Here is a 17303-nt window from a genome sequence, read left to right as displayed (position 1 = left end):
AGACAAAGAAAAAAGAAATATTTTCCGAGATAAAACCATTCAATAGATTTGGATGAGGCCTAATGACTCCCCTCTCTAAAATACCTGCTTTACCACTGGCAGCAGGAGGAACCCAGGACAGTTGGCTCACACAGGGCTCTCTTGGGGACAGCCAAACTGATTTTGTTCAATATTCACAGAAATTCAACCTGCATATGCATGGATGGAAAATCTGTGGCCTTCTGGCCTATGTTTGGCAGAAGTCTGTGGAACTGAACAGGGGGCTGAGTATGGAAAATGTCAGACAAAATTCATTATGGTGTTACTCCAGTCTAGATGTATCAGCCCACAGCAGATGACTGGCCTTGTCCATGCTTGTGACAGGGATGAGAGCTGATGGAAATGCTCGAGCCACTGGCTCAGAAAGACTCACATCTCTCATGTGAGAGTAAAGGAAGATTTTGTTCACTTGATGTGTTTCTTTTCAATACTCAGAACAGGAAGAACAGGCTTCTGTGTAGAAATGCAATTTCTTGTCATGACACCATTTCCATAGGTGAACTGAAGAGAAAAAAGCTGGTTATTCTGCTTTTTAAGTAATAAAGCCACTAGGTGGTGGAACTGATAATTTCTGGGAACTGAAAAAGCTAATATGATGGAAAAACTATTGGAAAGATTTAATATCAAAACATTGTGTACACAAAAGAAAATGTGCATGGTGTGAGCTGTCTTCTTGCTGAGTAGGTATGTTACTGCAATCTAAAACTTCAAATCAGATTTTTAGCATGGAGACTGTAATACTCCATGAAGTAAATAACTGTTTTCATGAGCTGTGGCAGACTGCCCCAGTGAGCACACAGTCATTCCTTAGGCTTCCAGGAATTTAACTCTCATTTTGTCTTGTAAACCTTCTTGGCTTTACATCCTGAAAGTGCCACGGGAAACAGTGGTGATGACTGGGTTTTGCATGTTTCCTCATCTATTTTTACTGTAATTTCTCGATTAACAGTTCTTCACCTTTCAGCTGTTATTTGATAAACCCCTTTGTAACAAGGGCAGATGGGCACAGAGCAATGTTGCCTGTACCTTCACCTCCTATGGTGGCTGCTGTGGCCAGATGTGTCTATTGTGGAATCCAGTTTGTGGCCAGGATGGCACTGAGCAAACTCAGCAGAATGTATCTGCTTCTTTGGAAACTGCTTAAATCCACATATAAATTACTTGCTGATGCCGCAATATTCTTCCAAATCAAGAAACCACTGTCTAAGCAGCACCACAGTTGCTGTGCTAGCATTGCTTTCAGGGAAATCTGTTTGAGAAAAGAGTTTTCAAGATAGGACTTATGTGTATGTGGAATATGCTTTTGCTAAAATCCTTGTTCCAAATTATTGCAATGAATAAGGACTCGAATTGCCTTAAATGTTATTTGGACAAAAGTCTGTTTAAAGTTTGCTGCCTGAAGGTGCATTACAGCAAATATAAGCCCTTTATTAAACTGGTTAGACCCACTGAAGCGACAAGATTTTTACAGCTAATAGTGTGAGTTTATACTCCCAGGGACAGCCCCTAAGGTTTAAAAGCACTAGAGATGCTCTGTGATTAGCAAAAAGGTATCTTTTTGCAGCACACAATAGTGAATAACATAGTCTAGGTCTTTAAACACCAGGTTATGTTTTTCAGAAGGGAATTGCTGAGGTAATGATGAGCTCCTCATAACTGGTGTTTACACCAGAAATAAATACACAGTTATTCCCAGGATTCTCTGGTGGGAGGAAGATACTGTAGAAGTCATGTATTCTTCTTGGTTAGCAGAAAGATATTTGAAATTTGTGACATGGGGACAGAAGATGCAGATTCAAGTATATTGGGGGTCTTAAAGGTGGAACTAAAATACGTGGAAATGCTAGAGTTACTGAGCACTAGATTTAACATTATAGGAACAGCTTTGGCAATTCTTGTTGACTTTTATGAATTAATATTATGGCTGCATTTCATAGATTATATGCTACAAATGCTAGTGTGGTAAATCAGTACAGACAATCCATACTCTTGCTGCAAACCCAGCTCAGTTTCAAGCAAGACTCCATTTACTTTATTAACCAAGTTGATCACTGATCAGTTGAGCAGTCTTCAAAAGTGCTTACTCTGAAGTCTGATTTGGTTAAAAACCAACTGTGGTTAATTAAATTTTCTTCAAAGGATGTTTACATCACATCAGTAAAGAGATTGTTCAGTATCTGTGATCCTTCAATGCATGCACAACAGAGTTATGAGGAAGTGGAACTCCTTGTGTTCAGCATCTTTATGGAAGCAAGAAGCAGCTGGTGAGTTTGGGAAAATAGGGGGCTGATGGGGGAGAGGTTTATGGAGAGCCTCAAGTGGCTTATGGAAATAAAGACTGCTCTTCCCAGTAGAGGAAGCCTGGAATTATTTCTCTTTTCTCAAAATATAAAACACACCTGACTAGCTGAAAGTGAGGAATCAATTGTTCTCTCTGGACTTGGAAGTTACCTGCCCATAGAAATGTCAGGTTTGCTGGTGCTTTTCAGAAACATTTGGTTTTAGCACTGCCATGGAACTTTAACTCCAGTTGGCCACAAACTACCAGGTAACCACTGGTTAAATCCCTCCCCTTCCCTCTCCTGGTGGCATAAGCATAAGAAGCAGAAAAAAGTAAAACTTGTTGGTAGAGATAAGAACAGTTTAGTGATTGAAATAAATAATAATAGTAGTAATAATAAAAAAATAATATATTAATAATATAATTGTAATAGTATTATTAATATAATTGTAATAGTAATAGTAATGGGGAGAGAGAGAAAGGAATAAAACCCAAGAAAAACAAGCCACACTTATTACAATTCCTCACTACCCACGGAGCCATCCCAGCCAGCCCCAAGCAGCAATTGGCAGCTCCAGGCCAAGCCCCCCCAATTTATAAATGGAGCATGATGTTCTAGGTTATGGAACAATCCTTTGATTATTTCAGATTAGCTCTTCTGGCCATGCCCTCTCCCAGCTTCTTGTGCACCTGCTCACTGGCAGAACATAGAAAATTGAAAACTCCTTGATTTAGAGTAAGAACTAGAAGCAACAAAGAAACCATCAGTTTGTTATAAACATTGTTCTCACACTACATCCAAAACACAGCACTGTACTAGTTAGTAAGAAGAAAATTAACCATCTCAGCTGAAACCAGAACAAGCATGCAAAAGAAGAAATGTTTGTTCTTATCTTTTAGATGTCCCAGTTGTGCTTCACAGCTTGATTACTAGAAACCAAGGTAAAATAGTATTGAACTTAAACCAACAGAAGTGGATTCAACACTGCCTGGGATTGCTGCTTCTTCAGAGGAGGCTACTGAGCAATACACAAAAAACTTGATGCTGCCTTATTTTTAGGCAAGCAGTAGCACAGAAATACGATAAAACTCCAGGTGTTTGTAGAAACACGTCCTCAGAGAGGTTAAGTGATATGTAGACACTTGGCACACTCACACTGGATATCACAAACCTGTTTGATCTGGGATGTACAACAGACTGGCAGCCCCTCTGTGCATCATTTGCTCTTTACCTGAATCATTTCTCTGAGTGTCCCAGTGCCTTTTCTGCAGTACCCATTATGATCCCAAGAATTCCATTGCCTGTCTGTATATTTCTGCTGCTGAGAAGTTTTGAACATGGGACTGTCAAAGGGTCTTTCATTGCCAGGTCTGGGCTACTCAGAGGACATAGGGGCAAAAACACAAACACTGAGTAAACCTGGCATTTTTCTGAACTTAAATATCATTACTACATTTGTCAAATAAAGAGAAAGGTCAGGTGCAGAACATCTGTCATGGTTTAATCCCAGCTGGCAACTAAGACTTGCACAGCCACTCACTCTCTAGGGGATGAGGGAGTGAATTGGAAGAATAAAAGTCAGAAAACTTATGGGTTGAGATAAAGACATTTTAACAGTTAAAGGAAAAAGCTGCATGCAGAAGCATAGCAGAATAAGGAATGAATTCACTGCTTCCCATTGCAGGCAGGTGTTCAGCCATCTCCAGGACAGCAGGGCTCTATCACATGTGTAACAGTGACTTGGGAAGACAAACGTCATCACCTTTTCCTTCCTTCCTTCTTCTTCCCCCAGCTTTGTATACTGAGCATATGATCTGGGATTTCCTATGGGCTGGTTACAGTTGGCTGTCCTGGTTGTGTCCCCTCTCAACTCCTTGTGCACCCCCAGCCTCCCTCCTGGTGGGGTGAGGAGCAGAAAAGGCCTTGACACTGTGTAAGCACTGCTCAGCCATAGCTAAAATGTCCCTCACTTTTCAACAGTTTCCAGCACAAATCCAAAACACAGCCCCATCCCAGCTACTGTGAAGAAATTTACTCTACCCCAGAAAAAGCACCATAAGCTCCATGCATTAAAATGAAACTAATAAAATTGCTTTTATGGAACAGAGAAGAAATGTGAACATTTCAACTACTGCCACTTATTGTAGCATCACTTACATTTGTCTCTTGAAAATTTTATTTCCCCCTGCAGTTTTTACAGTGTTCACATAACATTCAGCAAAGCTGAAAGCAGTGGGAGTATCACTTCCCTGTGTCAGTGCAATGAGCTGTGAGCTGTATATTTGTATTTGGGGCATTTCTGTGAAAGGGTGGGGACAAGGAAGTGGGTTTTGCTTACAGCAAGCTTCTCCATTCTTTTCAGTGGGGAGCTCCCAGTCCCAGAGCCATTTCTCAGCAGTGGTGCCTCCTGCCTGTGAGCACTTCCCGAGGCTGACACCCCTGAGCTGTGCAGCTGGGAAGGGCCAAGTGCAGCAGGAAGCCCTCTGCCCATCGTGCCCCATCTCCAGGGTGCCTTGTTTCCACTGACCACAGGAGATCCCTGCACTACTGCAGTGGCATTGGTCCAACAGCCAGCTCTCTTCAGGTATGAATGAGTAAGATCACTGAAGAAATCACTGGCAAGGGTATCACTGAAAAACCAGGTTTAACATTAGGCAACAGCACAACAAAGTTTGTTGACAAGGTTTACTGTACTACTTACAGAACAGTTAAGACACACTGAGGAAAAAAAAAAAGGAACAAAATATAGTAAATCAAAACAGAAATGACCTGAGAGCTATCTATGTGTGTTTGAATGTGTGTATTTAGTTGCATGTGACAAAGGATAGAAAAGAATACAACATAAAAGATTAGCAGCACTCAAATGTAACAGTACTTAAATTTAGCTTATATCTTAAATGTAACTTATAACTTAACTGTAACAATTTAGCAAAGGAACAACACTTAAAAGCATTTAACTCAGTTTATAACTTAATCTTACTTGCAGGCCTAACTTACTTAGATATCTAAGGTACTTAAATATCTGAGAGAGCAGCATTTCTCCCAGATTTGCTATAGCATGTGTGTACGTGTGTATGCCCACAGACATAAAGGTCAGTGCAAGGTAGCTGTGAAAAATCCCCCCTTTGGATGCTTTTGCACCTCCTCAGTGTGTGAAGGGTTGAGCCTTGAGGAGTGGGGCTTTTGGCCCAGGATTCATTAAATCATTCAGTCATCCTCCAAGTACAGCAAAGTTCAGAGTTGGCAGGCTCTGAGAGGGCCCACTCAGATGGAGGCCACTGGTCACAGCCCACTGCTGCTCCAAGCCTCATTTTGGACCACTGTTTATGGGGCTGCAAGAGTGGGGCTTTGTTCATAGCAGTGTTCCAGCCTGGCCACACTACAGGTCAGCAGACTTTCTCTGAAAGTGTGAGAACAGGGATAGGATGCTATGGAGGCAAGGAAAATAGTTTCCAAGGCTTCTCATGAAAAACCCTGGAGCTAGTTAGACAGCAGTAGTGCCTAGGAACAGACAGTGTTTCTGATAAGCTCAAGAGGAGCTGAGCCCAGGTGCTGTTCATCAAGGCTGAGGCCTAATGAGTATTTTTCAGCTGGCAGTGCAGCCTGAGAAAGAGAGGGGAATGCACCAACACAGTGCTCCATTGCCTTTGTTGAGCAGACCTCCGTTAACTGTTAAAGACACTTAGACAATCATCTCTCATGTAAGTGGATCCTTAGACCATCTAGAGTGCGTGGGCAGTTTTAGGTAAAGAGGCTTCAATTTATGTGTGCAGATTTATTTGAATCTGCAGCAGACTCCCCCCTCACAGTTCACACGCCAGAACTTCCATAAAATCTGTTTAGAAGAATAATGTCTTCTAAAGAATATTCTACTAGTAAAACAAAAATTTGTCTTCCCAGATTCTTCTGGGTCATTCTAAGGTTACAGGATGATAAAAGCAAGATTTCAGGGAGAGGCAAATTGCCAGGAACTATTTAAAATCCCTTTGCTGTCTCATGCATTATTGTGAATGGGATGAGTTTAAAACAAACCCAGTAAACTGAAAAGCAACAAACTCTTTCTACCTGACTAGGGAGGAGAGTTGGCATGGAACAGAACCTCAACAGGCCGTCACGTAGGCAGGCCAGCTCTGTGGAGAATGTGTTTACAGCAGTATATTGCCATTCCCATCCCAAAGTCTCCCTGAACAGGTGTAATTACCTGCCTTTCTCACTTTTGTGATTGCCCTCAGAGATAGTTCTTGTCATGCAAGGGAGCATAACCCTGGTGGGGAGTGCCCTGCTGAGGGGCAAGTGAGGTAATTCTCCCTTAGGGACACAGTGGGTCAAGTCTGTCTTGTGTTCTTCATGCAGTCACCTGGAGCAATATGATATCTGTCTGTGAACGGAATATTCTCAGTGATTTTGGAGGTTCTAAGGGGTATTTTTGATTTTCCTTTGGCTTTTTTGCTGTTTTTTTTTTAGATTATGTGGATTATGGGGTGTGGAGGTTCAGGGACATCACACTATAACCAATATGATCCAGTGAAGCCAAATTTTTTATCACAAAAAAGACTATATTTATAATAAATCTCTACTGTCCACGCGTCTCTAGCTAATACAAGATTGGTTAATCCTAGCTGTTCATGCTCCTAAATTAGAATGCTGATTGGATCACCTAATTTTTCACGTGTCTTGCTGTGGTCATCTGGCCCACCCATGACTCACTTTTTTCTTACTTTCCCAAGCTTGCTGACAAACTTGCTGAGTCCTGATTACTCTTCTTCTTGTATCTCTTTCAAGGATATACTGACCCTATTTCTGAATATGTCCATTATTCATTGTTTGTGAACGTTTCCATTGTCCATTAGTACAAGCAGGCTGGATTGTGCATCAGCTGAATATGGCCATTGTCTAGCAAGAGCCCTGCAATTGCAAAAAACTCTCAACAGCAGATGAATATGCAGTTGGCAAAGATTAGGTAGATTAATTTTTTATGAACTAGGTTGTAAAGAAGTACCATTTACTTTGACTCTGAACTGTTTATACAGCTTTCATCATTAATCAGTAGTAGTTTATTGTGCTCAATATTTCCATATAATAAGGAAACATAAGTCAATATGTTTTCAGGAGCTGTTTTATTTATGTGTCTTCCTTATAAAGCCTGTGTAATTAAGGTAATAGGCAGTTATAAGCTTAATATATTTTCCACTTTAACTATATAACACTAAATATTATGAATGTTTGTATTTTACCTTTAAAAGAGAAACTGTTTTTACATGGGGCACACCCAGATCACCAAGGCATCATAATGTGGTTTCTTAGTGGTTTTGGAACACAGCAGAGGCAGTCCTTGTCCTCAGTCCAGTCTCTGTCACACCCATAACCATGTCTTGCTTGCTAACAAGTTGAGATGAGGACTGGGAGAAAACACTCTAAAAGGGCCAAACAGGCTAAAATTTAAAGGTATAAAGTGAATTTATTATTAACAGAGTCAGAAGAGAACAATGAGAAGTAAAATAAGCCTTTAAAACACCTCTTTTTCCCCCAGCCCCTCCCTGCTTCCCACTGACAGTGCAGGGAGATTGAGTGGGGGGGGTTTTGTCAGTTCATCACCCAAGATCTGCTCAGGGAAAGAGTCTTTCTTCAACTATGCCATTGGGTCTCTCTCACAGGAGACAGTTCTCTGTTAACTCCTCCAGTGTGGCTCCAATCTCTGGAGCAGCAGTCCTGCCAAAACTGCTGCAAGGTAAGTCTTTCCCACTGGTTTTTCCAAAACTGCTGTGGTGTGGGTCACTTGTCCACGGAATGGAGCCCTCTAAGGATAGGCTGCTCTAGTTTGGAAGCAAGGGTCCTCTTTCTTGATCTCTGGAAGCAGGGGCACTCTCTCTCCATTTGAGTCTCCCACTTGATCACACCTTTCTCCAGTACCCACCCACTCCAGTATTACTACTTCTGCCATGGGCTGCAAGCAGATCTCTGCATCCCCCGCGGACCTCATTGTGGTGTTTACATTTTAGTTAAATGATTTCCTCTGTCTCACCCTTCGAAAATGTACGGTGTGTTCCAAGCCTGTGATCCTCCCTTGAAGTATGATGTATCTGTAATCTCATTGGCCCAAGTCTTATTCTGCGCCCACTTTGAATCTCCCTGTTAAGCTGCATGGGGGAGATTAGATGTTCTCTTGGCCCTTTGCTCCCTAGGCCCTCCCACTCCTCCCCCTTTTCCCCCTTCTCCCTCAGAAACCATGCTGCTCCCGGGGGTGGGACCCCCAATAAACCCTCATCTAATTAGCACCCTCAGAAGCTGCGTGGAGACTCCTTGCCTGTCTGCTGCTACCAGCGAACATACAGCTTAAGGGGCCCCCTGGGGACCCTCAAAAGAACTGCGACACCTCATGGTCTGCAGGGGGACAGCCTGCTTCACCATGGTCCTCACCATGGCTTGCAGAGGAATCTCGGCTCCAGCATTTGGAGCATCTCCTCCCCTTTTTCCACTGATCTTGGTGCCGCCATGTTGTTTCCCCTCAGGTGTCCTCACCTCCTCCTCTTCTCTGACTAGAAGAAAAGCTGTTGCCTGTAGGTACCACTTCCAAAAGTTTCCTCCACTTAAAAGATTCCTGCAGGATCCCACAGCGCCGAGAGGTCGATCTTGTCTAGGTTCCTTGCCAGGAGTTGCTCGCCATACTTTTGCCGCCAGCCACGTGGCCCTGCCACCACTGAGGGGGCAATGATGGCTGCTGCGACGCTGGTGCTATTTAATGCCTCTCTTCATGTGGGGCAGGGAAGGAGAAGATGTGTCTTTGGCACGGCTCTCTAGGAGTGGCCAGGCAGGCAAAGCTTTCTGTGGGCCATGCCAAGATGGCGGCAGCTGCGGCACATCACCTCATGCTGCCAGGATGGCCCTGGTGGCGGTGCTATGCCACCTCGGAAGAAAGCTACACATGCGCTGCTTTGATTTTCTTAAATATGTCATCACAGAGGCAATACCAACCTCTCTAATTGGGCTAGCAGCATGTCCATCTTCAGAGCCATCAGAGATTGGCTCTGTTAGACATGGTGGAAGCTTCTAGCAGGTTCTCACAGAAGCCACTTCTGTGGCCCTCCCCTGCTACCAAAAGACAAGGCTGTGCCAAATCAACACAAATATCCCTTCCAACTCAAACTATTCTATGACTCTAGGAATGAGAAGGATCCTGCCCTGTTCACTGGGTCTCATGAAACTGACTAGATATCCACAGGGAACAGAGGCAGTCCCTGGCTTTGCCACACTTGCTCAGACTCTCAGAAGAAACCCACCACAGCAGCAGATTTGGACTGAATGATTTAATAAGCTCTACACCAATTTTTCCAGAATTACAAACACTGGTTACCATCACTTATTTTATTTCCAATGGGTCTATCATGATATTGGCAACAAATTATGAATTGATTTTCACCTACTGCCTTGTCCCCATAGGTTAGAAGATCACCTCATATATTCTTAGCTACTACTCAGTGAAAGCTCCTCTGCTTGATTGATGCATCACAGGATGGGTTGTCACTGATGAACATAATTGAATTTATGGGTTTACAGTTTTTGGACTGATCTGCATAAACAGATTTCAGGGTTTCTTTTTCACTTTGTCCCAAATCAGGCTGTGATTGTCTCTAGCGAATCCCTGCCCTGTCATACCATGGAACATCTCCCAAGTGATTACTCAGGAGATCCACAAAAGTTCAATAAACTTTGCAAACTGCAGCCAACAGAAGCTATACACAAACTTCTTAAGGGTACCAGATGTTCAGTCTTAGCTAGAAAACGGGACACCAAGAAAAGGCTTTGAATAGTAAATGGGAGTCAGCTTGGGGTGAGTCTTCCCCAAGGGTTTTTTGTGCTGCATTAGGAACCTAAGCACATTTTGTCTCCTGAAGGCTTATGAGTTACTGCAGTCTGAGACAGTTCTGACCTCTTATAATTTTGCTGTAAAACAACAAGATTTGAGCCTCTTGGGCAAAAAACTGTCTTCCAGCTCAGTGCTGGGATGAGTTACAGCATCAAGGCAAACAAGGAGGAAATCCAGTCCAATGACAGTTACTCTTTCCTGCTATGACTGTGTCCTGCAAACATGTAACAGATTCCATTCACCTGATGAAGTGGTCAGTGTTTGTAATAATTTTAATACATTCAGTTAAAAAGTCACACAAAAATGGTAACGGTTGCCCTGTTTCAAGTTTTTCTAAGCCTTCTGATGTTTACATTCTTGTAATGAACTCACTCATGCACTTTACGTAAATAAGTTATTGTTTTATATTCTTTTATGGAGGAGGAGAAATTTGATGGACTATTGGTTTGTCCAGTGTCATTGGAAAGGTGGCAGTGTTACTCTCCAATCCATTGTCACTTTTGGAAATCTATAAATGTTGGAGTCAGAAATTAGAGCGCTTTTTTACCTTGGAGAGCTGCGTGTCTGCATCGTTTTATTTAATGTCCTATAGTAATTAGCAGATAATTAGCAATATTAAGGTGGTAGTTGAATGTACACAAAGGGAAAAAAATGCAAATCCATTTTGTGCGGTTTGTTGCTATTTTTCTTACCTGGCTTTTCTGAAGTCTTTGTTGATCTCATGTATTTATTCCTCTACTTTTTATGTCTTATATTTCCTGACAGTCACTGCATTTGAGCCTCCACATAGTAAATATATAAAATCTTATATTTAAATAATTCATGGACAGTCCTTATCATTTCTAAACCTATTCTCTAAACTTATAGACATGGTATTGTGAGGTGAACTGCCAAAGTTTCCAAAAAATGTTAAAAACACTGGAATAAAAACAAGACCATGAAGAGCCCCAAACAAAATAACAAGGAACATGATCTTGAAGAATGTCCTAAAGATGTAGGTGCTCGCTGCAGCCAGGACAACTACACCCAGTATTGTAGAAACTGCACCTTGTAGAACTGGGTAACCCAGCAGGGACAGAGCTTCAATTGCCCTTTTATTGGCCGATGACTCTCCACTCGTAACAAAGGCATAGGAAATATGAGCAGAAAAATCTACTGAAAACCCAATGCAAATGACCAGGTTGATCATGGATATGGAATCGAGGTTGACGTTCCAGAACGTCATGAAACCAGCAACGCCAACTATAACAGAGGCTATAGCAAAGGTCACCCACAAGCAGCACAACGGGTTGGGAATGAGCACGAGGGACACAACGAGCATGGCCCCGGCAGCAACCACAACGTTCTGAACAGTGTTCTGCACTATTACCAGGTACTGGTCGTAGTAGATGAAGGCTGGGTGATACACCTTCAGTGGAATGCTGCACTGCTTGGCTGCCTCTCTTAACTCATTGAGGAGGTTCTTCTCATCCACGGCTGATGTCACGTTCACTGTCTGGATGAAGAAACGTGAAGCCTCTATTTCATCCTGAGTCTTGTTTATGTCCCACTCAAAACTGGGATGAGCTCTGAACAGTACATTTAAGTTATTTAAGAAGTCAGTTTTACTGTTTATATTTATCAAACCCCTTTTGCCAAGTTCTGTGTATACTCTCAGCCACGACTCTGTGAGGTTCTTATCTACATAGGAAATGTTCTCTAAATTCTGTGCACAGCTCTCAATACCAAGACGCACCGACTCGTTCCAATAATCTACACTCTCAGTAATGGCAACCATGACCCTGGGTCCATATGTGGAGAAGTATTTGTCATCATCATCATAGTATGGAATAACATAGGAGGCATCATTTGCCAGATTTCGGAGATCGATGCCTTCCCTGATCTGAGTACACCCATAAATGCTGCTGGCCAAATATGCTCCGTAGAGCAACACCATGAGCACCTTGCTCCATTTATTTGTAACAAAAGGGCCATAATACTTCTTAAAGAACACGTTCATTGGATGGTCACCTTCTGGCTCAGATGGCTGCCTAGAACAGCTGCCGATACAGCAAGCATTGTACAAGCAGGAGTTCTCAGCCTGATCTTTACCTACATCCACACGCATACAAGTCAGCCAGTGCCGGTTCCCTTGCTCCCTTTTGTGATTTAATACCAGAACTGCCCCAAAGAAGGTCAAGGTATATACATAGCAGAAGATAAAAGCTGTCCCTGTATAGAGGCAGAAAGACCTCACGGACGGAAAAGCAGTCCAGGTGCCAATGAAGAAGGCCAAAACATCCGTCAGAGTGGTGATGGTCACAGAAAGTGCTGCCTCTGAATAAGTCTCAGCCAGCAGAGATTTAACATTGGATTTCTCTTTTTTCCTTAAACTTTGTTCCCAGGAAGCAATCATGATGAACATGTCATCAACGCCAACCCCTGCAAGAGGAGAGACTGTTAACGCTGCACTGCAAGCGGCAGCTTCCACCAACACCCAACCAAACTACAACATTAATCACATTTCATTCTGCATAAAATCTGGAAAAGGAAGTTGGGTGACTAACACTGCTTGAGCACTGATGCAAGTTACAAGAGAATCTGGAAAACAGATCCTTTGTGTGTGGCTGAATGTATTACCTTTCAGCACCTCCTGGTGACCTGATGGGCTGTTGATCCCTCAGCAACTCTGCTGAAGGACTGAGCACACCTACTGCATCTCTGACAAGCGTCTTGTAGCTGATGTCCATGATGCAGGGACAGAGATTTCAAAGCATCACATATTCTGATGTTCAACTATTCTTACCACTGGAAGCATCCCCCATTATCTCTGGAATCTCTTCTTCAGCACTGCAGCAACTTAAAGCAATAATGTCTTGTTCTGCCTTCAGAAGGCAGGAAGAGCAGTTGCTACCACGTGGGAGAAGAGTGATTCCAGTTTTCCAGTGGCTTACTTTTTTTATGCTCTTTGCCTTCCACTTCTCTCCAGTTTATTTTCCAGCACTTATTCATTATTTAGTGAATTACTCATTTTGGTTCACCTCTATACTGATGTGCTCACAAATATTACCTGACAGGTCCCTGGGAAAAACCTGCCAGGAAGACTGGATCCTGGGTTTGGGTTTTTCCTAAGATGCAAATGAGCTGAAGTTCAAAAATGAAGAGCCAATGGGCTTCTCTCACCTCTGCTAACTCTCAAGATTATTAACTCACACCTTTCAGTATTTTGCCATGTTGTCAAGGGCTCTTCTATTCACTGAATATTAATCACACAGAAGGGAAAGCAAGGCTGTGTGAATAGCGGAGTGAGATTTAGCTGAGCACAGAAGATGAGATGAAATCATTACCTGCTCCCTGAACAGGCAATTGCCAGTAAACATGCAAAGATGAATTAAGCAGCACATCAAAAGGTACTACTGGTGGTAGTGGAGCCAGGCTGCTTCGGAAAGCAAGCAGCCCTCAAAGCAAATCCTCTGCTGTACTGAGAATTTGTTTGCTTTAACACAAGGAAGACAAAAGTCTGTGTGTTATATCTGAAGATCTGAAGAGACTGACTTAAGCCCTTTCCCAGGTATACAAAAGGGGCTTTTTGGTAATCAGAGCCACTGCAATTGATGAGCAAGCAAAAGCAGATGAAAAAATGCATTAGAATTATGCAAGAAACAAAGAAACAATGCCTGCTCAAAGGAGCATTTGCATTGGACATCTTTGGATGATGCACAGCCTCCGTCAACCTGGGAGCTCCATGTGTTTTCCTCAGCATGAGACCAAGCCCAAGAAAACATCAGATGAATGTATGATACAGGAGACCAGTAAGGATTTTAAAAGCAGTAATTTGTTTGCAGCAACATTATATAGTTGGAAACAATATCTAATTGCAGCAACACTATCAGTACTTGGAAAGTTCAGCACTGGCTGTTAAGCAGTCTGTGGAACAAGGATGCAATGATACCATCTTCCTTGGGTTTTTGGGGGGAGCTGCTTGCATAAATGGTGCATCATTTCAGTTGTGCAGTTGACTGAGACTGCTTTGTACATAGATGTTATACTGCAGAGGATCAATCATCCTGGCTACACTTCCAGGGACACTAGAACAATGCCAGAAGTCCTAATCTTACCACTCTCCCACTTACAGTCTTCCTGCTGCAGCAGGGGATCCAGATCAGGCCTTGTCTTTTGGGGAAAGCTGCCCTTGCAGCACCAGAACCCATCTCCAGTCCCACTGTGGCACACAGAGCTGACCTGAGGGGCTTGCCCACCTCCGGAGGTGCTTTGAGGGGGCTGCACCTCTGGGTATCTCCTACACTCACTTCAGGAGAAAATGTTGTATTATCTGACATTCACATCATAAAAGACTGACACCATTAGGTTGTTTTAACTTCACTCTGGTCTTTGTATCTGAATACACTCACTTTTTCTACTTACCCAGAATGAGGAATGGTGCATTTGCTACAGTGACCACAAACGGCACTCCACAGAACAGCAGCAATCCAAAGCTGCTCAATACAGCTAAGCCAGAAGAAAGCACTCCACAGCTTGCAAGCCAGGTATTATTTCTTATACAGCTCAGTCTGAAAATATTTCAAGGAATACCTTAGTTATGTTTCATATATTTCCCAGACAATACCCTGTCTGAAGAGAACACCTGATGAATGATGCTTTGAGATGTCAGCAGTGGACAAGATTAATTTCTCTAGGAGGGAAGCATTCAAGTTAGTCATCTCTACACTGAAGACTTATTCAGGTATTTATCTGGTATTTACTATGAACCCCATCTAAGCAGTTAGGAAATATGCACAGATAGACAAGAAAAAGCAAAGAAATACCTTTTACCTATTATTAAATGTCATATTATTAAATGTCATTTTTATATTGTTAAATATTGCTAAATCATCTTATATGATTAAATGTCACTGGAAGCCTGCAGTTTCAAGAATGCCTTCACTCGGCAAGAGCAGAAACCAACTGGAGGAAGGTAAATAAGAGCAGAGATCATGGCTCATTGAGCCATAGCATAGAGACATTTTACCTTAGGCAAGAGACGATTGCAAAGGTTATTGTCAAGAAATATGTTATCGAGAAGAGGGGGATCACACTCTTGGTATTTCCTTCAAACTCTTGTTGTCTGGACAGCGAGGTAAAATAAGTCACCTGCGTTAAAACAACAAGAAACGATAAAGCACTTTCCCTCTTCTTGTTCTTTGTACAAACGCACAGGTAAGGCCAAACACCACGTTAGCAGAGGAGCATTGCCATGGCCCTCGCAACCCGTCCGCCTTCTTCCGCCACCGTCCCTTTCCTTGCCATCCCGCGCCGGGGCTGCTCGGGCGTTTCGGGCTCGGCGGCTCCGCACGGCCGTACCCGGCCCCTGCGTTACCTGAATGGAGCCGAGGCGCAACTCCGCCACTTTGGACGAGATGTTCTGCAGGAAGCCCTCCAGCCACTGCCGGCTGTCCTGCGCCTCGGGGCCGTCCTCCCGCAGGTAATACTGCAGCTTCAGGGCCCGCGCCCTGAGCACCCGCCCGCCGTCCGTCTCCACGCCGCCCAGCGCGGTCCCCAGGAAGACGCTGTCGTTGACGGGGAAGCGGAGGCTCCTCGGGTCCTGCGGTCCCGCATCGCCCCACCGCGACAGCAGCTCGTTGGGGCTGGCACAGCCGCCGTCGGTGCGGACGCAGAGCCGCTCGTACTCGGCGTCGTGCACGGTCGCGTTCAGCCGCAGCACCTCTGCCCACGGCGCCGCGTCCAGCACCGAGGCCCCGTTCGTCGCCACGGCGATGAGGGCGGCGTAGGCGCCCTCGGTGGGCAGCCGCGCGGCGGAGAAGCGCTCCGAGTCGTTGGTGGGGAAGTGCCGCCGCACGAAGTCGCGCTCGGCCTTGGCGGGCCCCCACGTAGGCGTGAACTGCCCCTCGATGTCGTTCTCCTGCCGCTGCGGTAGGAAGACGAAGCCGGCGCCCAGCCCGCCCGACAGCAGCAGCGGCACCAGCACGAAGGGCCAGGGGCAGGCGGCCACGCCGCTCGCCAGCCCTTCGAAGAGCCGGCGCAGCGGCCGCTCCACGCAGTTGGTGTTGCGGCAGGAGCAGCGCTCCGCGGGGTCCCGCGGCCCCGCCATGGGCCAGGCGAGCACGGGCTGCCGGCCGCAGCTCCTCGCGCGTCCCACGCCGGGGCCCGACCGCGCGGTCTGTGCGGGCGGCGGAGGAGAGGAGAGAGGGAGAGGAGAGAAAAAGGGAGAGGAGCTCGGAGCTGTCCTCTGCCCGTTGGGGCCGTGGAAGTAACGCGGATCTTTCGGAGGTGGGCGCGGCTGGGGCCCGCCCTCGCCGTGACTGTCGAGCTCCCCGGGACAGGCAGGAGGGCAGACCCGGCTCCTCCTTCTGCGCTCCCCCGCGGCCTGCACCTGTGCCGTGTGCTCCCGTTCCCTGGCCCCTCGTTTAACCGTGGCCCGCAAAAAAAAACTTTTTCTGTGTATAGTGAGCTGAACAAACTCACTGGAGAGTCAGATGAGTGCTGGGCCTGTTACAGGGAGGAGGGTACAGGAGATGGGGCGCAGTCAGGTACAGCAGGAGGAAAGAGCATCTGGAATAAAGACTGTGTCATGCACACTTGTCTCCTGAAAGCTCACATGTAGTGGGTAGCAGGGATTCAAGTAAATTTGGGTCTGCCTCTTGGTATCTAGTGCCTTGAACTCCCTGTAGTAAACAGGTTTTAATGTGATCCTTGTGTATATGAACAGAGAACAAGCCTAGGGAAGGGACTTCCACAACATCTAACAGAATTAATAAAGCCAGTGTTACAATATTAAGTACAGAACTAGCTTCCATGTTGTAAGAAGAAGAGAGCAGAATTAAAAGGTGAGATGTGAGGTGTAGTGATCCTAAGCAGGAGACCATTGCCTATTGAGGAGTTAAAAGGATCACATGGCAGTGAGCCTGTGCTGTATGCCCAGCATGGCCCTTGCACCAGTGTGTGCCTGCAGGATATCCTCAGCCAGCCCATGATACCAGAGGGGCCTGCAAAAGCATCTCCCACTCGGTACCAGTGATCAGAAAAGCTAACTTCTGTTTCTTTTATCCAAATCTGCTGCAGCTGTTATTTCACCACTAAAGATTATTCTCCTATCTGGGAGCAAAACACAGACAGTTGTG

General features: G+C 44.8%; 1 protein-coding gene across 1 annotated transcript; it reads right to left on the bottom strand.

Moving 5' to 3' along the window:
• Positions 1–10963: 10963 nt before the first annotated feature.
• Positions 10964–16273, bottom strand: LOC134414590 (patched domain-containing protein 3-like). The gene is made up of 4 exons (XM_063149364.1): positions 15542–16273; positions 15194–15315; positions 14590–14735; positions 10964–12606 (listed from the first exon to the last, which is right to left on the bottom strand). The coding sequence occupies exons 1-4, from the start codon at positions 16271–16273 to the stop codon at positions 11006–11008; spliced, it is 2601 nt and encodes an 866-aa protein (XP_063005434.1). The 3' UTR covers positions 10964–11005.
• Between the last annotated feature and the right edge of the window lie 1030 nt (positions 16274–17303).

The sequence above is a fragment of the Melospiza melodia genome, chromosome 1 (genome assembly GCF_035770615.1).
Source record: "Melospiza melodia melodia isolate bMelMel2 chromosome 1, bMelMel2.pri, whole genome shotgun sequence".
NCBI classification, from domain to species: Eukaryota; Metazoa; Chordata; class Aves; order Passeriformes; family Passerellidae; genus Melospiza; species Melospiza melodia.
The sequence above is the reverse complement of the archived record's forward strand: the minus strand, read 5'-3'. Positions and strand labels throughout refer to the sequence as shown.

Bases quoted from the DNA above. Each gene is read 5' to 3' on its own strand.
- LOC134414590 (XM_063149364.1), bottom strand. From the start codon at position 16,273: ATGGCGGGGCCGCGGGACCCCGCGGAGCGCTGCTCCTGCCGCAACACC. The intron at 15,316-15,541 runs GTAACGCAGGGG...GTTTTAACGCAG, and splicing joins TGCGCCTCGGCTCCATTCAG to GTGACTTATTTTACCTCGCT. The intron at 14,736-15,193 runs GTAAAATGTCTC...AAATATTTTCAG, and splicing joins GCAATCGTCTCTTGCCTAAG to ACTGAGCTGTATAAGAAATA.